The following is a 25,902-nucleotide window of genomic DNA, read 5'->3' on the forward strand; positions in this document are numbered from 1 at the left end:
AAAATAGTTTCAGCAAACTCGAGAGCATTTGATAAAAATGAACAAAACATGACCCCTCAACACAGAAAACTATGCGGAATAATCTTATAAATACAAACATATGAGTTTCATGGTATTGGCTTTAAGTTTCCTCTCTATCGCTATTGTGATCACAGACCAATTCTATTTCTTTGGTCAAGAAGAAGGCAATTGTCACATCGTTTCTTTAATTACGAAGTTGTTATAACTAATTTCCAAAACTTGCAATTTACCAACAATGAAGGCAAAAACTTAGTTTTTCACGATATTCTTAGCCGACACATTTCTTTAGCAGGTCTAAACTCTATCAACTAAAACACAAAAATAAACTCAAAGATATAAAGTTCCATATTAACGGAAAAGGACTCAATACTTCTGTAATTCATCAAGACGATAAGGATGCAACAGCTAATAACTGTTATCCAATTACTGCTCAAGTCAAAAGTGAAAGAAGGAAACTAATTAATATGAATGATGAAGTAACTTTAGCTTATATGATGCACCAGAATACATAGATGAGCACTGTAATACTATGAACAGTTTTTCTGATTAATTTTGCTACGGCACACAAACGCATCAAATAAAAAAGTTAACCCCAGATCCAACTAGTAAATAGGGCAAAACTATTCAAGGGGTTACCAGAACACAAAACGAGATTCACGGACCATAAACAAAAATTCATTCACGACATCTTAAAGCTTTTCCTTCTGTTGACTACTCCTTTCATATGCATCCTGATTTAACTTAAGAACAAGTTGTGTTCTTATTCAAAGTTTCCCTGATAGAAAAAAAAATAGCTTCAGCAAACTCGAGAGCATTTGATAAAAATGAACAAAAGATGACCCCTCAACACAGAAAACTATGCGGAATAATCTTATAAATACAAACATATGAGTTTCATGGTATTGGCTTTAAGTTTCCTCTCTATCGCTATTGTGATCACAGACCAATTCTATTTCTTTGGTCAAGAAGAAGGCAATTGTCACATCGTTTCTTTAATTACGAAGTTGTTATAACTAATTTCCAAAACTTGCAATTTACCAACAATGAAGGCAAAAACTTAATTTTTCACGATATTCTTAGCCGACACATTTCTTTAGCAGGTCTAAACTCTATCAACTAAAACACAAAAATAAACTCAAAGATATAAAGTTCCATATTAACGGAAAAGTACTCAATACTTCTGTAATTCATCAAGACGATAAGGATGCAACAGCTAATAACTGTTATCCAATTACTGCTCAAGTCAAAAGTGAAAGAAGGAAACTAATTAATATGAATGATGAAGTAACTTTAGCTTATATGATGCACCAGAATACATAGATGAGCACTGTAATGCTATGAACAGTTTTTCTGACTAACTTTGCTACGGCACACAAACGAATCAAATAAAAAAGTTAACTTCAGATCTAACTAGTAAATAGGGCAACACTATTCAAGGGGTTACCAGAACACAAAAAGAGATTCACGGACCATAAACAAAAATTCATTCACGACATCTTAAAGCTTTTCCTTCTGTTGACTACTCCTTTCATATGCATCCTGATTTAACTTAAGAACAAGTTGTGTTCTTATTCAAAGTTTCCCTGATAGAAAAAAAAATAGTTTCAGCAAACTCGAGAGCATTTGATAAAAATGAACAAAAGATGACCCCTCAACACAGAAAACTATGCGGAATAATCTTATAAATACAAACATATGAGTTTCATGGTATTGGTTTTAAGTTTCCTCTCTATCGCTATTGTGATCACAGACCAATTCTATTTCTTTGGTCAAGAAGAAGGCAATTGTCACATCGTTTCTTTAATTACGAAGTTGTTATAACTAATTTCCAAAACTTGCAATTTACCAACAATGAAGGCAAAAACTTAGTTTTTCACGATATTCTTAGCCGACACATTTCTTTAGCAGGTCTAAACTCTATCAACTAAAACACAAAAATAAACTCAAAGATATAAAGTTCCATATTAACGGAAAAGGACTCAATACTTCTGTAATGCATCAAGACGATAAGGATGCAACAGCTAATCACTGTTATCCAATTACTGCTCAAATCAAAAGTGAAAGAAGGAAACCAAATATTATGAATGATGAAGTGACTTTAGCTTATATGATGCACCGCACGACATAGATGAGCACTGTAATACTATGAACAGTTTTTCTGATTAATTTTGCTACGGCACACAAACGCATCAAATAAAAAAGTTAACCCCAGATCCAACTAGTAAATAGGGCAAAACTATTCAAGGGGTTACCAGAACACAAAACGAGATTCACGGATCATAAACAAAAATTCATTCACGACATCTTAAAGCTTTTCCTTCTGTTGACTACTCCTTTCATATGCATCCTGATTTAACTTAAGAACAAGTTGTGTTCTTATTCAAAGTTTCCCTGATAGAAAAAAAAATAGTTTCAGCAAACTCGAGAGCATTTGATAAAAATGAACAAAAGATGACCCCTCAACACAGAAAACTATGCGGAATAATCTTATAAATACAAACATATGAGTTTCATGGTATTGGCTTTAAGTTTCCTCTCTATCGCTATTGTGATCACAGACCAATTCTATTTCTTTAGTCAAGAAGAAGGCAATTGTCACATCGTTTCTTTAATTACGAAGTTGTTATAACTAATTTCCAAAACTTGCAATTTACCAACAATGAAGGCAAAAACTTAGTTTTTTTACGATATTCTTAGCCGACACATTTCTTTAGCAGGTCTAAACTCTATCAACTAAAACACAAAAATAAACTCAAAGATATAAAGTTCCATATTAACGGAAAAGGACTCAATACTTCTGTAATGCATCAAGACGATAAGGATGCAACAGCTAATAACTGTTATCCAATTACTGCTCAAGTCAAAAGTGAAAGAAGGAAACTATTTAATATGAATGATGAAGTAACTTTAGCTTATATGATGCACCAGAATACATAGATGAGCACTGTAATGCTATGAACAGTTTTTCTGACTAATTTTGCTACGGCACACAAACGAATCAAATAAAAAAGTTAACTTCAGATCTAACTAGTAAATAGGGCAACACTATTCAAGGGGTTACCAGAACACAAAAAGAGATTCACGGACCATAAACAAAAATTCATTCACGACATCTTAAAGCTTTTCCTTCTGTTGACTACTCCTTTCATATGCATCCTGATTTAACTTAAGAACAAGTTGTGTTCTTATTCAAAGTTTCCCTGATAGAAAAAAAATAGTTTCAGCAAACTCGAGAGCATTTGATAAAAATGAACAAAAGATGACCCCTCAACACAGAAAACTATGCGGAATAATCTTATAAATACAAACATATGAGTTTCATGGTATTGGCTTTAAGTTTCCTCTCTATCGCTATTGTGATCACAGACCAATTCTATTTCTTTGGTCAAGAAGAAGGCAATTGTCACATCGTTTCTTTAATTACGAAGTTGTTATAACTAATTTCCAAAACTTGCAATTTACCAACAATGAAGGCAAAAACTTAGTTTTTCACGATATTCTTAGCCGACACATTTCTTTAGCAGGTCTAAACTCTGTCAACTAAAACACAAAAACAAACTCAAAGATATAAAGTTCCATATTAACGGAAAAGGACTCAATACTTCTGTAATGCATCAAGACGATAAGGATACAACAGCTAATAACTGTTATCCAATTACTGCTCAAGTCAAAAGTGAAAGAAGAAAACTAATTAATATGAATGATGAAGTAACTTTAGTTTATATGATGCACCAGAATACATAGATGAGCACTGTAATGCTATGAACAGTTTTTCTGACTAATTTTGCTAGGGCACACAAACGAATCAAATAAAAAAGTTAACTTCAGATCTAACTAGTAAATAGGGCAACAGTATTCAAGGGGTTACCAGAACACAAAAAGAGATTCACGGACCATAAACAAAAACTCATTCACGACATCTTAAAGCTTTTCCTTCTGTTGACTACTCCTTTCATATGCATCCTGATTTAACTTAAGAACAAGTTGTGTTCTTATTCAAAGTTTCCCTGATAGAAAAAAAAATAGTTTCAGCAAACTCGAGAGCATTTGATAAAAATGAACAAAAGATGACCCCTCAACACAGAAAACTATGCGGAATAATCTTATAAATACAAACATATGAGTTTCATGGTATTGGCTTTAAGTTTCCTCTCTATCGCTATTGTGATCACAGACCAATTCTATTTCTTTGGTCAAGAAGAAGGCAATTGTCACATCGTTTCTTTAATTACGAAGTTGTTATAACTAATTTCCAAAACTTGCAATTTACCAACAATGAAGGCAAAAACTTAGTTTTTCACGATATTCTTAGCCGACACATTTCTTTAGCAGGTCTAAACTCTATCAACTAAAACACAAAAATAAACTCAAAGATATAAAGTTCCATATTAACGGAAAAGGACTCAATACTTCTGTAATGCATCAAGACGATAATGATGCAACAGCTAATAACTGTTATCCAATTACGGCTCAAGTCAAAAGTGAAAGAAGGAAACTAATTAATATGAATGATGAAGTAACTTTAGCTTATATGATGCACCAGAATACATAGATGAGCACTGTAATGCTATGAACAGTTTTTCTGACTAATTTTGCTACGGCACACAAACGAATCAAATAAAAAAGTTAACTTCAGATCTAACTAGTAAATAGGGCAACACTATTCAAGGGGTTACCAGAACACAAAAAGAGATTCACGGACCATAAACAAAAATTCATTCAGGACATCTTAAAGCTTTTCCTTCTGTTGACTACTCCTTTCATATGCATCCTGATTTAACTTAAGAACAAGTTGTGTTCTTATTCAAAGTTTCCCTGATAGAAAAAAAAATAGTTTCAGCAAACTCGAGAGCATTTGATAAAAATGAACAAAAGATGACCCCTCAACACAGAAAACTATGCGGAATAATCTTATAAATACAAACATATGAATTTCATGGTATTGGCTTTAAGTTTCCTCTCTATCGCTATTGTGATCACAGACCAATTCTATTTCTTTGGTCAAGAAGAGGGCAATTGTCACATCGTTTCTTTAATTACGAAGTTGTTATAACTAATTTCCAAAACACGCAACTTACCAACACTGAAGGCAAAATCTTAGTTTTTCCCGATATTCTTAGCCGACACACTTCCTTAGCAGATCTAAATTTTATCAACTAGCACACAAAAATATAACTAAAGATATAAAGTTCCATATTAACGGAAAAGGACTGAATATTTCTTTAATGCATCCAGACGATAAGGATGCAACAGCTAATCACGGTTATCCAATTACTGCTCAAGTCAAAAGTGAAAGAAGGAAACTAAATATTATGAATGATGAGGTGAGTTTAGCTTAGATGATGCACCAGATTACATAGATGAGCACTGTAATGCTATGCACAGTTTTTCTGATTAATTTTGCTACGGCACAAAACCGAATCAAATAAAAAAGTTAACCTCAGATCTAACTAGTAAATAGGGCAACACTATTCAAGTGGTTACCAGAACACAAAAACAGATTCACGGACCATAAACAAAAATTCAGTCAAAACATTTTTAAAGCTTTTCCTTCAAGTGACTACTCCTTTCATATGCATCCTGATTTAACTTAGGAACAATTTGTGTTCTTATACAAAATTACCCTGATAGAAAACGTATAGTTTCAGCAAACTCGAGAGTATTTGATAAAAATGAACAAAAGATGTTCCCTCAAACCAGAAAACTATGTGGATTAATCTCTATAAGTACAAACATATTAATTTCATAGTATTGGGTTTAAGTTTCCTCTCTATTGCTATTGTGATCACAGACCAATTCTATTTCTTTGGTCAAGAAGAAGGCAATTGTCACAACGTTTCTTTAATTATGAAATTGTTATAACTAGTTTCCAAATCTTTCAAATTACTTACACTCAAGGCAAAAACTTAGTTTTTCCGGATATTCTCAGCGGACACATTTCCTTAGCAGATCTTAACTCTATCAACTATAACACAAAAATAAACTCAAAGATATAAATTTCCATACTAACGGAAAAGGACTTAATACTTCTTCAATGCATCAAGACGATAACGATGCAACAACTAATCACTGTTATCCAATTACTGCTCAAGTCAAAATTGACAGAAGGAAACTAAATAATATGAATGATGAAGTGACTTTAGCTTAGATGATGCACCAGACTACATAGATGAGCACTTTAATGCTATGAACAGTTTTTCTGATTCATTTTCCGACGGCAAACAAACAAATCAAATAAAGAAGTTAACCTCAGATCTAACAAGTAGGTATGGCAATCGCTACTTTTCCGAGAAAAAGACATAGCTGCAATATTTGATGATTGGGAAGACTATGATGAACAAGATTGTTTAGACCTTGCAGAAAGTAAAATTAAAATATACTCGCTAATAAAACAATTAGAATCTGTTAAAGCCGATTATATTAGACGTATCAAATATAAGAAATTTTTTGAACCAGAAACTTTTCGAAACCTCTCAGAAAAGGATGTCCACACAGATACAACAGATTTGATAGCTAAAGTTGCATATTTTGCAAAGAACGCTAATCCTCACACTGATACTATTCTTGAAGAACAAATAAACAACTTGTTGATAGACACAGCTAACGAATGGTTGAAAGTAGGCAAAGCACAACATAAAGACTGTACAATTAAACAATCAATAGCGTTACAAGCTTATTGAATTAATTTCAATTTGTTATTTCTAGAGTCCATAAGAATCATTCTGTTTTTCTGAACCTTGCGAAGACGGCTCAATTGATGTTAGGATGTCTGCAAAACCTTTACTAATTATTAAAAAAAAAATTTGAGGTGGCACATACGCATGCACTTAGTGTTCACAGAGCAGGAAACACTACTTATAAAAGAGTTAAGCGATCTTTCTATTGGCCCGTTAAGACTAAATGGATTCAAATGTTAATGTTGAATAGCTTAAGTTGTCAAACTAATAAATCAGCACGCAAAGGCTTAAGCGAAGCAACCTCAGAGCTCCGGGGAAAATTAGAAGTTGTACCCTTACATAAACTTCATGTATATCACAAAGGTCCACTAAGACCACTTAGTATGGGCAACATATTTTGTCTTGTAATATACTAAGCTTATTCTAGATATATACAAGTATATCCAAGCAGGAATTTCGAAGCTCCCAAAACAAACAATCAATTGGAAAAACTTCTAACTACATTTGGTATACCGCAACAAACAGTAGATTATAATGCCAAAGCTTTTTTTAGTTCTGACTTCGTTTACTATGCAAAAAAAAATGGGAGTTACACTAATATTTGCCCCATAATGCAAATTACTCTAAACTGCATTTTAACTTCGGACTAACGGCAAAGTAGAAGTAAAAAATTTACATTTGACTAATTACTTTGGACATTTTATCAGCCAAAGTGGATCTAATCGGTCCGCGAACACTAGTAAACTTGCATTTTTACATAATACCGCAGTAAATTACAGTACAGGATATACACTTTTTGAAATACTATTGAGAACAAAACTGCAAATACTCTTGTCACTAAAGCTAGTAAAACTACGCGGTAATCAAAAGAAATGTCCATCAGAATATTGTAATAATTTACTACCACACATACATTGTGAACATCTTGTAATAACGCGACGATAGAGAAATATTTCTCAAAACGTTATCTAACGAAATGCTAAAACAAGAATACACATTTAAAACTATAGATTCGATACATAAACTAAATAAAGCCAAACTACAAACAGAGAAGACAAGTATAAAATAGACTTAAACTCGGAAAACCTATACTCGAAGGCAGAAAATTTTTATTAGAAAACTACTCTCAAGGACTATTAAAGTCTAAAAAAGCTACAAGAGCTAAGCTCAGGACCCTATGCAGTGCAACCAATGCTAACTAAAACTACATATGAAATACGACATGACAAAACAAAAGAGAAGAAAATCTTGCAAAAAAATTATATAGTACCTTTTTACCAAAAACCAGAAACAATACAAGAAATACTGGAGAACTATGATTATATTAAGATTATATTTATATTATAATAAGCATGATATAGGTAAATTTCACGCTCATAGCGGCGCACAGCGTAGTGTTATTATACAGCGGCCATTAGTAGAAGCACAACATACTTCTAATGCTAATACTACACTACAGCCAACTTATAACGTTGAGGCTACCCCAACAAAAGTTTAGACTTAGAATCGCAACCAACATCAGTAGATAATGATACACATGTACAAGGCACAAGCTCTTCTAACTTTCTATCCCCACGTATATCAACTCCCCACCCTATACAAAGTATATAATCACCTAATCGAACACAGCATGAAAATTTCTCTATTCTACCCGATAATGCTGTTTAATTTGAAGCTACACTTAAATTTTCCCCCAAGCAGCACATAATAGTACTTCATCATTACCTTATAAATCTACACCTACAGCATTACCCAATATAACTAATTCATCAGACGCAAATGAAGTCTTAAGCAGAACTCAACGTAGTACAAAACCAACAACATTCTTCTACATTCTTTGGTGAACTTATTCCTTCGAACAAAATACATAAACTCAGAAAAAAATGATGAAAAATCTCCTTTTTATTAAATGCATAACACTTTTATAGTAAAAGCGTACTGTATATTGCACAAAAACAGCAAGAAGAGAAACAAATATATACTAAAGCAGCGGTATTTAATAAAAAGAAGGCGCACAGTATTAGGCGGAAAAGTGTTTTTCGACTCTCTCTATTTGTCATCAGTTTGTATGTTGCATAGTAATGCTTCTAACTGTTCCTGTCACGGAAATTTCTGTTTCAAACACCAACAGTTCTTGCAGATACAACTCCTTTAGCGTAGGCCCTGTCTTAAGGTCCCACCACGCATCCCCTAATGCCCATAACTGGTATTCCAACCGCTAATGCTTGTCGCACCATTTTGTGAATTCCCCGCCCCCTTTTTTCTTAAATTTTCGCAGAATTAAAAAAAACAATTTTCTACACCATAACAACCCAGTTACGAACTCCAGAGCCCAACTTGTAAACAAACAGTTAAATTTTTGCAACCCCGTTTAAAAACTATTTTAACTGCTAGTTAATTTGAGTAGAGTTCACAATCATTTTTCTTCCAATGATGAAGTCGATAATCACTATTGTGTGTTTAGAGACACATTGGGTGTATCTCCTTTCCCAGGGACTAAAATTCCAAAGTGATCTCAGCATCCCCCACGCCTCATCATCAGTTAAAACCAGATAAATATATTTGTAGCTAGTCGAGAAGAAGTATAAGAACTCCACTGGCCTAAACCAGATGTATCTTCAAATCTGAAGAGTAGAGATTGAGATCGACTGACACGCTCACGTGCCCAGGAGACCAACTTTAACTCAACCCCACCAGTATTGTACTCCCATCACGTGTTTTCCAGATCGTCCCCGTTTTCTTCATCGTCTCTCAGATAATTTTTTGTATCCCAATTCATTTTGAAATGAATCTAGCAAAAAATGTCCGAACGAGAATTTGAAATACAGTAAGAAGAGAAATAAAAAAAATCAATTGTTATGTTGAATTTCAGAATTAACGAAAATATGAGCAACTAAATTGTAGCTACATTAAAGCAAAGAGCAAATACCAAACTGAACGCAAATCATACACAAAGTACATAATTATTCACCTTTGTAATCTGTTAAACACACATAACTTCTACGCATGTTCAACATTTATCCAATCTAAATTGTCATGTATGCTTTTGTTACAAACCAACGCTTCAAAAAAATGGCACCCAAAGCAAGAATCAGCACAGACTAGTCCCCATGAGCACAAAGCTTATCTAAGTTAAATACCACAAGAAAAAAAATTTTCCCTTGAAAACTAGTTAACTACTCTTATTCGCATTTTTGTCAGGAAACGCATATTTGAGCAATTTATTTATTCAGCAATCGGACTTAAACATTTCTATTGTAAAGACTCAATGAAAGTTTAAAAAACATTAGAGCAGTAATGAGAAAATAACTAAACTCAATTATAAGCCCTCGCTTAATAATTGTGTCTTCCAAGGGCAAAGCTTACACCGATATCTGAAAGTGTAATAACATGATAGATCTATCCACTTCCTAATGACAATTCAAAGCAATCAACAAAATTTGATCATTATTTAGCAGCAACTCAAATAAAGATGAATTACGAAACCAGATTTTTTTATTTGGGGAATTAATTCCGCTAAAGTAACCCTTATGGTGTTGTGCGCCTTCATTCACCTCGTTTGTCGTTCACCATTATCCATTTACCTCGCTTGTCATTATAGAAAATTAAATTAAAGAGAATTCTTCAATCTACATTATCTTCATTACCCAACTTCAGATGTATTAACAGCACAACCTTTATAAAAAACTACTAATGATCTTCTACAACGGCCACCAAAAATATCGAATATATTATTTTATACAGCTATCTATCTCAGGACATCGTGATTCCTTCTTCAAGAGAGAAATATTAATAAGAAGCGACGATAAATAGTAACAAAGTACTCAAAATCGCCAACATTTGATGCTTAATTATTATAAAGTTAAGTTAAACAAAATATTTATCTTTGTCAATTATGATATATTGATTTAATTCCTGTGAACCGGGATGAGATATACTGAAGTGTGCTACACTCAGTAGCATTGCTTGATAATCTTATTGCTAATTTGAAAATTTACGATATACTGAGTGAAGCATAAGAATGATTTGGACAATGTCCAACTTAACAAGTGACCAAATTGGTTAGTAGTTTTGAAAAAACTGCTATTTTAAGATCACTGACTCAGAATACCCTGACGTGATTATATCACACTACTTTGAGAATACCAATCTAAAAAAATAATATTGTCCACAGTGTTATCTCTATCCAATAGGATAATAGAGAGAGAGACACGTGTCCTCATGCATAAAAGAAGCTTCCATGCTCAACCAACACCCCTTTTTTAGTCTCCGATAACTTCAGCTTTTAATCATACTCCCTTATAGTTCACTTGCTTAAATGTCAACCTACTTGAGATAGATTGTAACTTAGAATGTTTGCGACTAGTTCTTAACGAAGAACTCTTTTAGTCATAAAATACTAACTTAGCATAATTTTAGAATTAGGGTGAGTTCAAATTAACATCTTTGAAATTCTATCTAAGTCACAAGTTTAACTTAGAATAAATCAGTTTGTGCTACTTGGTGCTATTTCAATCTTGTTATCAGATTTTTTTATCCCTCCATGCTCGGTTCATATTTGATGCTGCTTAAGATAAATTCCTAATTACCATTTTCATTTTAAATTTGTTTAATACTTAACCTTATACCAAGAGTAGAACTAGGTGTTGGACTCTCAAGTTATACATGTGGTCCCGCAATTAACCCCGTCGTTTAAGTATCTAATGTACGGACCAACAATATACCATTGACAATATCCTCGCAAGATAAGAGCGTTACCGAGTGAAACTCATTCAGTTCACTTTTCAATAACACAAACAAGCTGGTTCAGTAAATCTGGCATTGAGTTCATCCCACCAATTATTGTCATCCAGTATTTCCAACATTTTAAATTTTAAAAAAAAACATATAGGCCAAACGGCTGGAAAAAAAAGATTTAGAGCAGACTGCTTAAGTGTGAAATTTTCAAACTTTCTTCCTTCAGTTTTTTTTTAAATTGACAGGACTACCCTGTAACGTTGGATATTTTGCTCTTCAGCGAGAGGTGAAAAATTTATTATTAATTATAGGACTAAGATTCAGAAAAATTACTTTTTAAATTTGCATTAAGTTACATAGATCAAAGACCATGTTTTGATTCTAAAATAAACTAATCTGAGTCATAGAAACTGCTATAATTTTTCAATGGGTTCTTCCAGATCTTCAGGAAGATTGTCTAACTGGTTTTTGAAAAGGTAAAGAAAATTGCAAAGGCTCTCCTATATCAGTACGTTTTACCAGTTTTGCAATAAAAAGGGGAAAATCAACTACATAAAGGCATGTGACACAGGAGACTTAAAAAATTAATTGTTTCTATCATCTAACCGTATTTCATCACTTTTACTTGTCAGGCAAGTAAAATCCAAAAATTTCTTGCACATGGTAAACTGCCTCGTTGTCACAAGACATTCTGTGTAAACAGTTCTTTTATCTGCATTTTCATTTTTTGACATATGCTTCCTGTTGATGCCCCTCAAAACTGAGTTAAGGGATTTGCAGAAAAATGCTTGACATTTTTTATTCCTCAGGTAGAAATTAGTCGAATATTGGAACAAGTTTTTTGTCCCTAAACGTTGAGACATATCTATATGAACGGTTGGAAGCAATTATAGCAATTCTTGTTTCTCTTAGAGTAATAAATTTATATATTTCTTCGTATTTTAGTTGCTGTTGTAACTCTACAAGATGTCTTTGTTTATTGCTCCTGATTGTTAAATATCGGAAAAATTTAAATGTTCAATTATGTTTTCAGAAACAACAAAAGATTTATGTTTAGGGGGCCCGTACATAACTCCAAGTGCGTGTCAGTACTGGGCTCGTGCAAATCGAATGCCTCATCAATACTGAATCATAGGCTGATTCATGTCACTTTTTTGTCCTGTCATATTTGTGTCTGATTTTACAATGGTGAAACAACTTGGGCTACGTGCAAAAATAAAGTTCCGCACGGGTATCGAACCCACAATATCCCGCTCCATAAACGTTTGTTCTCTTTTCTGCGTCACCATATCTTGTTGGAAATGTTGTCTTTTTGTGCCCTTGATAAACGCTTGAAAGAAGCAAATTTCAATCAGAAAAACAAGCAAAATATAATACATGAGAGACTTGTATTTACAATTGCCCGGTACTGATTTACACTTGGAGTTCGATACGGGAGTATTTTTGATGTTAGTGAATTTTTAAACTATAATTTTCACTTGATTTTAATCTGTTAAGTTTCCATAAAAATAAAACAATGATTGATTATCATTAAGGTAAAAATGCTAACTGTTTTTCCAACAAAGTCAGCGGATGAAAAAGTATTTTAAACACCTTGCTACAAAATTAATCAAAGAAAATATTCACTAGTTATTTTCTGAAGCTCGCTTAATTTCAGTATGTATCGGAACAGCGCTCTGATGTAACTGGTTACCCAGATTTTTTTGTGCTACTTCTTCTCTGAATGTGGTGTCGTTTTAAGGTCACAACCATAGCATCCATGTAGATTTAGACTTCACTGCCAAAATGGGCAATTCTACACCGGTCGATATTATTACCCCAAATAGATGTAAGAAATAAGCTGTACAGCGCTGAGTAAAATAACATTCACGGCAGGATTTTGACATTTTAATTGCAAGTGCGGTCAATTTAATACAAATTTTGAACAGTTTTAAGAGCAGTGTTGACTTTTCATGAATGCACCAACAGCAATCCTTCTAGTGCCCAAATTTTAAACCTAATGTCTATGGCGATAAGACACGTCTCTCAAATGCGCCACTTCTTTTCTGTTTTAATTTTGTTTGCTTTGTTTGTAAATAAAATTCAAGTTTCTATGCTGCGAGGGATGTTGTGAGTTTTGAAAAAAAAACTGAGATTAGTTTAAGGGCAAAGTTTTTTAAAATTGAGCTGAAATGCGAGAAAAGGACCATTCACACTAATAACTTCATAGCATAGCATGAATCATCCTTTGCATTTCTTTTTTAGCGATGAAAGCCCTTAAAATATCGACCTGGGTGTTGAGGATATTTTAGAGCCCTGAAACGACAGCACATCTAAGCATCTATGTGATAATCCCACATCACAATTAATTTTTTAAGCTTTGATGATATATTCTGTTTTTATGAGAGATAGCACGGAGAAAAACTTTACGCTGTAACTTGTTTTAATGACTAAAAAAACTTGATGACAAAACTTTTATTGGTCAGCTTTTTCATAAAGGGTTTAAGGGTAAAATTGGAAAATTTATTGGAAGATTATTAAGTGGGAGAAGCCAATTTGTGAAATATCAGGGTTTCAGATGTGTGTAGTAATTTACCCAAAATACATGGAGCTCTACACGGCTCAATTTTGATTCCACTGCTGTTTCTTTCATATGTATATGTTAAAGATTTACCATGGGCAACCAATAATATACAACCCACTATTTGTTGTTAAAACTCCGATATTTTTTCAATAAGATAATAAAAAATCTGCTTTGTTTGATGTGTACTATATCAATTTTTAAGACAGTTTGTCAAAACTTTGGTAGAGGAAACAATTTTGACTGGCACGGTTTCACAAAGGTGTATTAATAACCGTAGGCCGACAGGATCATTCTCTACAGTTTATAAATCAATAAGTTTGCCAAAAACTACCACGAAAAGGAGGTCGATAGAATTTGTCAAGTTTTGATTTTTCAATTTTGTTTCACAATTAGAACTTTTTTCTGTTGCATTTGTAGACCGTACAATAAATCAGCGCGGTAAGCTAAGTGAGTCCATATACGAAAACCACGATAGAGATACTCAAGTGCCGATTTCGTATTTTATATCCTCATCTTGCTGACAGCAGTTGTGTGGTGTGAGCTACGAGCTCTTTTCTGCTTCGTAACAACTTTTATATTACCTGACTGTCATATGAAGTATTACTTATTTCTTTATACGTTATAACCCAAATCAATTCAATTCAAACAAGCTTAATGAAAACAGAGACAGACCACTAACAATTATTACTAACACCTGGTTGCAGAAATATCAACAACAGATGGTCAGGTTTTACAAAATAGGTCTCATTCAACTTTCAGGGGTGAAGAGGACGTTTGGCTCCAAATTAGCTTTCGTGTCACCAGAGTTTGTAGTGACAGCACCAACAGCTGATTGGGAGTCTTTGGTATTCTGGGTTGCAAATGGGGTTGGCACCTTTGGAATCACCTGTCGAGAGTTCAGGTTCATTATATTCATTACTTAAAATCAACAATCGTTGATAGCGAGAATTTTATCCAAGATTTAATCATTTTAGATGAACCAAACCAAAACATTTTAGTTTCCGGTTAAGAAAGTATAACAATGAGTTTGAAAGTGGAGAAATGAACGGCAACCAATATTAATTGTTGGAAATATTAGATCAAGCTTATATTTTTAAACAATATACCATAATTGTATTTAAAAATAATGGCAAAAATAAGCTTTTGGTCAATTGAGAATAACGCAAAATACTTAGTGATGATTAAATATTTTCTGTAAGAGCATCTTTTCATCTGGCTCAAACCAGAAAACTAAAAATTTTGTGGGCATATTTTTTTTTCTCGTTTAATAGTTAGCTGTCGTAGTTCTTAAGAAAAAAGCAACAAGAAATCTCAAACACAAGCAAACAAATGAAAATTAAAATATATATGAAAATATGTGTATCTACATCAAAATTACACATTTTTAAATGTTTAAATTGACACAAAAACAGTAGTGATGATTTATACTAAACTCCAATAAAGTAAAAAAAAACTAAAATATAAGCTAAGTTAACGCGACAGGAAGAACTCTGGGAGCTCCTGTACAACGTTTGATAACTATACCTCTCATGCGGTATAGGATGTCATCCAGACATCAGCAGCTGATGATCTCGGTGGAACCACAAAATGCTATACACAAAAGGTATCTGTCAAACTTTTCCGGTTCCATTGAAAAAAAATTACTCCGTCTTGGAAAATTGGCTGGTTTTAAAAAAAATTGATAACCACTAAATTCTTTCACATCTCATTGAGTTCTTCTTATTCCATGGTCTTCTAAGAATGGAAAATTTTAGTAAGAATTAATGGCTGCTTCTAAATTACTCATTCGAAAGAATAGAGTTTGTCCATTTTAGTTTTGGAGCACGTTTAAAATAATAATCCTTGAAAGAGAGAGTCAAAAAGGACGTCAAATCAACATTATTGTGTGTCCATGAATTATCTCCAAAACAGACCCGATTTTGGACTGAAAGCGTTTTGCATTTGGATCTAAGATTCATTGGTGGCACATACCCTCTGATCCATCGTTACCAAATAGCATTGGCTTAAGAATGCACACAGGAATAGCGGTGATGATGACCGAACGCATTCACTACAGCAACTGGTGGAAAACCCTTTTAGTATGGTTACCTAAGAGAGAGAAAGATTATGTGACTTAGCGTTCATGCCGGATGGATCAGCACTTATAAGCATTAGCTGTCGCAAAGTCAATGCACGCCAAACGAGACAGAAAGTAAAATTCAACAACTCAGCAGTAAAGTGATCAGGCGTGTACCAAGGCTGAAATCTGTGTACATTACACGCTTGAAACTGTAAAACCTTTTCTCTCATATTCCACCATGATTTGGTACCCTTAAAGGAATGAATTGCCACCCGGTACTATTTTGAAGCAGTTCCAATTCCGTCTGGACAGTACTCTGTTTTTCAAAAGTCGAAATGCTATCTAAGCGCCAACAAAGCTAGTACCGTTATCTGGCCAGATCATAGCAATTCTAACACGTCTGCAGATGAATTTTTCTACTCCCATTACACACAAAGCCGCTTTACAGGAAGGGAACATTTCAATATAGACAGCACGACGTACAACAATAGTCCAACCCACAGAGACTCACAAGGTAAAAAGAGACCAATGGTTTAAAAAAAACTCAAATATCCGTTACTTGTGGCAAAGGGTAGTTGCATAGATGCAGCGTGGAGTAGGAGTTATCTACTAAAAACTCACTCAATGAGTTTTAATTGATTGCAGCCAGGAACGTAATTTCAGAAATGCTTTGTGTTCATGTACCATTGAGCAGATGTATTTGACGCCCTGTTGATGTTGGTTTACTGGTTTCAAAGAAAATCTAAACTATCGAAACTATGAAATGGCTCGGAAACAATAGGATCCTAAATATCAAACTAAACACGGTCAGAATGTAAATTGAACCATTAGTTCCAATAAATTGAGAAAACGAAGCATTGTCGCTGATCCCATAAACAGATTTTAATATTTGTTCTTGAGAGTCCTTTGTAAGGAAGTGAAGGAATTTCCTTGAACTTGATGAAGCGATCAGGCCCGTCTTGCTCAATTTCATTGGAGTCACGTTTGATGCGTTTCTGAATACGCTGAGTGATGGTAGAAGTTGCAAAACCTAAGCAGTGAATCGTAGTACTTTTTGATATCCACAATGTTTTCAAAAAATAACATAAATCTACAGTGTTCTTGAAATACTTTTATTGCGGATGGGCAATCAACAAAAAATAACATCATCTTTTTTGTTGTTTTATTGAGATTGTCGACAAAGTCGTTTTCGGAATGTGAACAAATTCATTCGCTTAGAATCGGGACTTTTCGCCCATTTGTTTGAAAGCTATAACATAGCGCAGATAACCAGTGTGCCAGAATCAGTTCAATCAAAAAGTCTTTTTTCGACGTATTCACTGGTATACTACAAGAATTCACCGATCGCAGTCGAAAAAACAGGAGTATATCGAAACTAATTGAACCATTACAAAACAGCACTGCTCTCTTGCCACATGCAGTCTCTATATTTTCCATCCATAGCAAAAAAAACTTCCCGCATATCTCAGTTTTCAAGCAAGCGCCACTAAAGGCAGCTTGAGGCTCCCTCTTGGGAACAAGCATCATATTCATATGGGTTTTGACAAAGACAAGAAAGACAGGTTATCGATAGATAAAGAAAGAGAATTCACACAAAAAGTACACAGAGTTGAAAATAGTTGAATGTAGCAGTAACTTAAGTCACGAGTATGATGAACGTGACCAATTGGTGTAGTTCAGCAGTGCATCCAAGAAAGCCTAAAGTTGTTTTGCAGCCTTTAATCCTACATTTTTCTGGACGCACGCCCAAGTGTCATTTAAAAAACAAGCAAACATTTACAGTGAAAGATAGAGAGCTAACCGAATCCATTATCAGACGCCGAACTTGGAACCCATCGTTGTGTTATTGTTTGCATGACAGTGTTGGATGTACCTTACATGACACTAAGGCGTCTTTTATTTTGTCCTCCTTAAAACCAAATCTTTGCCTTGGTTCTTCCTTCGACGATGGATTCAATATTTTGCATGGCTAATTGTGGAGCTCTTCAAATTTTATCAGCAAAATTTTGTACTTCATTTACAAATTTCTTGGCCTAAAGGGAGTAGTGTCAACAATTTCTAAGTTTAAATATCAGTAATTTAAAAAACTCTGCCAAATATGTTATAGAGGTTGTTTTAAAAAACTTTCAGGACCATTTTATGGCATCAGATATTGTTTAACGTTAACTCGGGTCTTACCGCAGAGCGCGCATTTTGCACATTGAGGTGACTTTTCAGCCACAAACAAACTTATTGTTCACTGATACACTACAACGTTTTTTTGGTTTTCTGGGGTCCTCTAGCCACAAATTGGGCAGAGATGTTTTGGTCCCCAAGAGGTACCAAACACCATAAGCCAATCTCATACACGAACTTAATTTTTCAACCTAATGAAAAATCTTGTTCTATACATGAATTGAAGTTATTATATGAAGCCCAAAAATGACGGAAGTGGAGCTCTCGAAACAACCAATTGGCAAATTGACTGCGAAAGGCCAGAGCCTCTGGTCATTAGCGAAATGTTCCAATGAGCAGATGGCATCCTAAACAATATGTCTTAGGATCAATTAAATGACTCCAATGCGATGTGTTGCCGTAACAGGAATTAATTGTGAATATTTGACTTGCGGTTTCCTACATTAGGCTTTTTCTTCACAAAATGACATGCTTATCAGTTTCGTTGACTGTGTGTACAGTTCGATCAACTACATTTAAGCAAACTAATTCTTCTGTTTTTATTCTCTTGACCGCTAATCTCATGGCCCTACCTCGCAAATCATGTCTATACAAGATGATAGTGGTCACTCAGGATATGCCGCTGAATTTATTGCAAATAATTGCTTTTTTACTATGCGAACTAAATGATTGCAAAAAAATTTGTTGTTTTTGATCTGAGTTAGTCCTTTCAAATTGAAATTGTAAAATGATGCTGATGTTGTTTTGCAGTTTTGAACGAATCAGGGTGTTTGTTGCAGCCTAATATGGTGAAATCCTCTTAGCGCCATTTAATATAATATTATACAGGTGTTGTAGGCATCAATTCTGTATTTCTGCGAAATCAGCAGAATGTTTGCCGAGATACATGTTTATCTTAAGAGCGTGAGAAACAAAACTTGGCTTCAACGACCACTTTAGATTGAAGAGCTTGTATCTTTTTTGGAAACAGTACTATCCCAAAGTCTATGATTTTCCTCACAGAAGATACAGTTTGTTAGTTGCTTGATTGCAGCGGTTGGGTTTTGATTTGTGCTGCTCGTGTACTCTGAGTTTGAAGCCCTATTGAATTTTTGTTACTATTTGTTACTGAGTTTTTGTGATAAATTAGAAGTGATTGGAAACATTTTCATTGCATTGAGCCATCCAGCTTTTTCTTCAACAACTCCTTTTCCTCCGAGTGCTTTGATTATACCCGATGTTTTTATACTCTGCAGTTTTCCTTCAAATTTCTTACAATTTTAGTGTGAAAATTTCTTACAAATATTTTAAAAATAAGTATATCTATTAAAATTTTTGACCGTTTTGTTAGATAGTTTGAATATATTTATGAAAACGCGGGTAGGAACTGAAGGTATTATTGAACAAAATATTTTTCAGTGATACTTATTGCATTATTATTGTTGGTTGAGGTGGAGGACCAGGAATGTGCAGATGAATTGGTGTTTCCTTCAGTTGCAATTGTGTTTGAGTATTTGAGTAACAGTTCGAAAAATTCATATGAGTAATTGTCGTCAGTTTTCCCTGGAACTGCTGATGAAATGACTAACTTACTTTTAATTATTTTGCAGGACTTCAAATTTTAGCCCTTAGCTGCACTGTAATCTTCCTGTCTTTTAAATTTAAGGTTTTTCTCCGGAAAACATTCTTCGGGTACAATAAAAAAGAACCCGTTTGAACTGTTTTTGTTTATAACACCAGTTACCAGGGAATGCGCGCGGTTAACATCAGCACGCCAAAAATGTCGCTATATAAAAACATAGCTTGGCCGTCTAAATCAATATAATTCTATAACTGTCGTTCAATTGGAAGATCCATGGCGTTTCCGTACGGAGTCGAAGAGACTACTCAGTCTCATTTGCATATGAAAATCGTTGTCAGTGTTCCTTCTGTCACTTCATTGTATCTTTTTTTTTCTCCACTTGATTGCAAAATTATTGCTTTTCTTTCAAAACGCAGCTTAGCATCAATTTAATTGTTAGTTCTTCTCGCTTCATTTTCGCCATCAAGGGTATTTTTTGGACGGTGACACCACGGAAAAATAGTAGGATTTTGAATACTGTGATTAACCATCCTCAATTTGCCTCATTTTGTCCCTATAGCGTATTATATTGTTCGGCCCATGTTTTTATTTCATCGGTTGCAGCAGTTATGATAGCCAATCACGTCTCTTCTGAAAGCCATCGGCGCCTTTTATGAACTGCTCCGCTATTTTGATCAACTAATCGTTCCGTTCAAAATTAGGAGTGTTTCCCACATTACTGAGTGTCCCCCACTTCTTTCTGACTAACCAATCTATTTGATCACATCTGCCTTTATTTCATTACAATGCTCTATATCTTCAAGAATAACTTGTTGATCTATCCTGTTATTTGACCATGCATTATAAAGTTTTCTTCCTTAATTGTTCCGACCCCACTTGTGGGGTGAGGAACTATATACTCAAATGGGTTTTCTTTGTTCAGACAATTTTGGCCGATCGATATATTCATCGTAGAGAAATGTGAGTGGTATCACTAAAAAAGCTCGTGCAGCGTAGATTTCGGAATTTAAAAAGATTTTTTTTTTCAATTTCGTTTTTTTTCGAGGAGTTATCGAGGTTTAAAATTTTGTGTGAACACAGGACATTTCTCATGATTTTGTTCACTTTTTGGCTTAATTTTCGATCAAAATAATATTTTTTCTATAAGAATATGAAGTCAAGATTATATTTCCCGCTACTAAATACAACGTTTTTTCATTCCTAATAGACGAAAGGCGACAAAATTGCTAGTTTTGGTCTCTTGGGTAAGTTTACTATAAAAAAAATAAAACTCGAATTCTCTTTGAGAGCTGTTGTTTTAGAAAAATTTTTGCATTTTTGTTTTTAAAGACACTTATAGACTAGTCACATTCCATATCAAGATTCAATCAATGGCGAACCTCAGTTACAGTCAAATGAAGCCCAATGAACAAAAAACTCGTTTTCGAGGGATAGCACTTCTTTGCCTTTGGCTTCTACTCCTACTTTTCATAATTTTTAAAGAAATTTTGATATTCTTTTTGAGATTTTACTAAGTGTTGAAGTTTTATAGCATAGACTCGTTGACTGAAAATAAATTCGGCTCCCTAATGAGCATTAAGTGAACCTATCTAGTGCTTTGAGTTGACAGCTAATGGCTGTTAAGACATTAAAAGTAAATTTTCGAAATTTTTTTGAACATTAACCAATCTCCTATTTTTTTTGAACTGTATGTCATTTTCAGTCATTTTAAAGACCTGTTTTCCTTCTACTGCAACCAAAATTAATCTGGATAGCAATTTCGACTTCTAATTGTTGGTTTTTATGACTTCGATGCCACGAGTTTTCCATTTTTTTTTTAATTTTCGGATATTTCTCATTATTTTGATGCCTTTTGATAGGTTTTAACATTATCATAATACTCATAATTCTCGTTTGCTTAGGAAAAACGTTCAATGAATCATTGAGAAAATGTCCAGAGAAAGGTTTTTGGTTTAAATGGCTTCAACATTTTCTCCACGCATTTTTATATTGAATTTTTGCTTTTTGTCTGTATTTGTTCTTGTTCTCATAACCATAAGACTTATTGAGATGACTTTTTGATAACTTATGAATAACAAACATCATAGTCTTCCCATCGAGGCATAACTTAGCGTATTTTTTGATTTCCTTTGAAAGCTATGGATTTTAATGGAGTTGATTTTACGTGTTTTTCGTAAAAATTTCGTGGTTTTGATATACTTGTTCATATTTGTAGATTTTTTGAAGTTATTTTTAATTCAAAATAGAGTCCCATCGCCGTTAAAAAATAATTGAAGATAGAAGGTTTTTACTGAAACGTTTACTTTTTAATGGCTTCGACACTTTTCTCTCTCTTTTTTTACATTGCTGTTTTTGACTGTTTTTTATTCTTTTTGCAGTCGTAAAACGCTGAGAGGTCTAATAAGCTTCTAATTGGGGATTGAATGAATGGTGGTTCTCAATGCTGTCAGTTCAAAGCGAATAGTCCTAAAGTTTATGATAAGATTCGTTGTCAATATTTCTTCAAGTTTTCAGTTTTTGTTGTTCTTTTCGTTAACTTGTAACTTATTGTCGTCACTGAGAAGTCTCATTTAATTTCATGTGATTCAAAAATTAACGTGTCTTTTGATATCGTTTTGTAACTTGTGTTTCGTTTGGTGGACGATTTGCGTTTTCATAACATGTTTGTGGGTGGTCAATAATTTTGTTTCTTTTTCTGTTTTTTTTAGCATATTCGCGTAATAACAGATCCAATGATTTTCAAATAAGGACCGAGTGAACTTATTTAATCAGTCAGTATACTGTTAGCTGAATTATTATAGCTAATAATTGAAGTAAGAGAAACGGTATTCAGATAAAGCTAATGATTTTAAGTTTTTCAATATTTTGTGTTTTCGCAATTTATTTGTTTTTTTTTTAGTTTTTCTACAACTATTGTTTTTTTCTATGGCTTAGTCCAAACAAAGACAGGTCCTATTGGTTTTGTAATGAGTTTTTAGTGAATTTATCAGGGATTTTTGAGACGTAGAAGTTTTTGAGACGTATGAAGTTATGAAACGTTTTTATAAATGTTGGTTGATTTTTGAATTTTGCCTCATTATTTCTTTTTGTCGACGTGTTACCTAGTCCCATGAACAAAAAATCCTATCTGCTGTGTACTTAAGAAAAAGTAGATTTTTGTGGCTAAGGTTTTTCTATTCTTATTGCATTTTGACGTTGTTTCAAGTTGCTTTAAAATTTAGTTATTGACTTTTTAGCGTGAGATTTTTGTTTTTGCTGATTTTGTTTGTTTTTTTTTCTCGTGGTATTTTTAATGGCAGGTCTCGTGAGCGCTTTAATGAGGCATGGCATTATTTAATTCAATTAGTAGTTTGGGTTTGTAAAGAAATTTTCAACTCAAACATATATTTTTGATTATCTCTTCATTTGGTTGACAATTAAGTCAAAAATGTAGATGAGCTCGGGTAGGAACATCATGTGCGAACGCACTTTAACGAGCCTCCTTGTTATGGACAATACTATGACAATTACTATAGCAGTTGATTCACAATGCATTGGATTAAACGTAGTACTTTTTACAATCACAAAATTAGCAAACAGTGAAATGAATGCAAAAGAGGTATCAGAATCACAACGCTTGAAAAGCAAGAAAAGTTCGCCTCTAAAGAGTCCAACAAAAATATTCAACTGAAAATGAAAGCACAAGACGAACGGCAGAAAGATGCGAGCGATTAATCAAAACTGGCGCTCAAAGAAATCCTATCAATCAAGTCAGCAGAAGCGATGCCAAGCGAGCAACAGATGACTTAACGGAAACGGTACAGACACGATGCTAGATAGGCAGAAAAGTTCAAAACCTAAAGAGGCGCACATACCCCCAACATCGGGAGAACGCAACTTGTCACTCCTTTTGGCAAAAATAGCCTTTCCGCAGTTTCAGTGGCATCGTTTCCCCAGTTGGTACTACTGACAAGACAGATTGCATCAGTTGCGTAAATGCCATCTGAGAACAAAAGGTTTATAGGGGCCGGGGAAAAGTTGGCAGAATGGCTACACGGCACGTGGTTACCTTGCTCTGTTGGGACTGTTCTTGGGGATAAGCCCATAACAGCCCCTGAATTGTTTAAATTTATCGGGCAACAGTCTGCTTTCCCACGCTAAAAAAAAAGACTGTTACGATCTCCTTCGTTTTGAATAACGCAAAAAAAAACTTAAACTGGGATTTAAACCCGAACCTCCATGCTATTGGTTGGCAGCTGCTTGCATTAGATTACACTTGCTGCTTGACTTGCTTGAATTTTTAAACAAAGTAATAGTCAGTTTCATTCACACCCGCACATGAGCAGCTCCATAGGTCAAATAAAGCATTGACTGATCTGTGCATAAAAGAAAAGGCTGAAGCGAACAAACTGCAATACGCCACTTGGCTTTCAAAATAATGACATTCACGTCCGAAAAGAACACATTTCAATTAGCAAGTGAAATGATAGTGAATGATGCATCCACTTAATCATCAACGATTACACCACACAACAGTTTTGGTAGACATCCTATCATTCTCTTTTTTGCCCCCCCCCTGGCGGGAATCTATCTGAAAGTGTGCAATGTAGGAAGGGAAGGGGAAGTGTATCGCTGTTAAATCACGCGGACACTGAGTTAAAAAACATTTTCAGGTGGTCGTTGACTTCAAAACATTTTTGAGAACACAAAAAAAAAACAAAATTCTACTCGATCTGAGAGTCGTCATAAACATTTGAATGACCTTACAGCGCAAAATGTCAATTTTCTTTTGAATGCCGCTTTTGAGCATATAGTACATAGTATATTTGCCTTACTGAATTACTGTCAAGTGGCATGATTGTGAAAATGGAAACTTTAAACGAACGGGTACTGCTGTAGCTAAAAATTGCCAAATTGCTCGAAGGTTGTAACTTTTTTTGATCCAGTGTTGGCTTCATGGATCTTCAACTTATTGGGTAACCGTTTGTATGAGAATTAGCATTAATAAGTAATTCAAAACGAAGTCAATCGATTCTTTTAACTTCTAAGTCAATGAACGCAGAGATGTTTACGCACTAAAATTTAAAGTTCGCAATTCGAACATTTAATTTTTTGAAGCTTTAAAATTTGGTTTGTATGTGAATATTTGTTCTCCGACATCAAACTTGGTCAGTTATATTCTTCTTGCGTACCATTGTTTAAGAGCGCTAAAAAATTTTAAAACAAATTTCCAGTTTTCCGTTTCAAACTTTTACGCCCATCAAATATTTTCCAGGGGCAAAAGATGTAAGAGCGGCAGTGGAATGGGAAAATTTTTAAAGAAATCTCCCATTGCAGGCCCCACTCTTACATTGTTCACTCCTTAAAAAATGCAGTGTTGCCTCGTTGTGCCTGGCTTTTCCAAGACTGACAATCTTGAACCTGTAGCCTCTGTGCCTTCAGCTTGTTGACCTTAAACTCCACGGATGCCTGTCCAATACTTGTCATTTCTTCTATTTGAACAATATTTGTTCAATATTTACATTCTTTTAACCCTTTCGATAAATTAACCCTCCCTACCCGTGCCCTTGCATTTTACCCCCTGGCAGAACTACTCTTGCAATGTTTTGCTCCCTCTTAACAAATTGCCCCCTCATTCTGGCGTAATTTTACTCTCTTTGGCAGCCCCAGCATTTCACGCCAGCTTGGCAGAATACTTCCTCAATCTAATATCTTTATACCGCTTTTGACTGCCCCACACTTGCATCATTTTACCTCCTGTGAAATATAGCCTATAAAACACCTTTCTAAGATAATGCAATGAGCGATCCTGGTATTTTTCGCTTCTGTTAAATTAACATTGATCATCATGATTTGATTTTTATGAATTTACTGTTATCCATCAGTGGAATTTTAAGTTCTCAAGAACTTACTCTGATCCATCATTTTATTTATCAGCTTTTATAGGTTTACATTGATTCATGGTGGAAACCGACGCAACCCAAATTCGGGTTGGACAGCCTAAAATCTTTTTTCGTAAAAGCTATCCGGTAACCAGAAACACCTACCATTAACTGCTAACTGCAATAAAACTCTAAATTCAATAACAAGCAAATTTTGGTCCAGAATGTTAGAAGAACCAAGCTAACTG

General features: G+C 34.2%; 3 protein-coding genes across 3 annotated transcripts in view; 2 read left to right on the top strand and 1 right to left on the bottom strand.

Annotated features, from left to right (window-relative positions):
• Nucleotides 1-25,902, bottom strand: part of LOC142334499 (sorting nexin-12-like) — a 474,196-nt gene that overhangs the window by 233,301 nt on the left and 214,993 nt on the right. The gene's annotated exons all lie outside the window — the stretch shown is intronic.
• The window catches only part of LOC142334498 (uncharacterized), a 653,384-nt gene that overhangs the window by 216,051 nt on the left and 411,431 nt on the right, over nt 1-25,902 (top strand). The gene's annotated exons all lie outside the window — the stretch shown is intronic.
• Nucleotides 1-25,902, top strand: part of LOC142335355 (uncharacterized) — a 62,168-nt gene that overhangs the window by 18,894 nt on the left and 17,372 nt on the right. Inside the window, exon 2 of the mRNA XM_075383810.1 lies at nt 14,758-14,899. Within this exon, the coding sequence (XP_075239925.1) occupies nt 14,758-14,899 (142 nt within the window). The remainder of the gene's footprint in view (nt 1-14,757; nt 14,900-25,902) is intronic.

This window comes from Convolutriloba macropyga, chromosome 2 (assembly GCF_964194025.1).
Source record: "Convolutriloba macropyga chromosome 2, txConMacr16.3, whole genome shotgun sequence".
Classification (NCBI taxonomy): Eukaryota; Metazoa; Xenacoelomorpha; order Acoela; family Convolutidae; genus Convolutriloba; species Convolutriloba macropyga.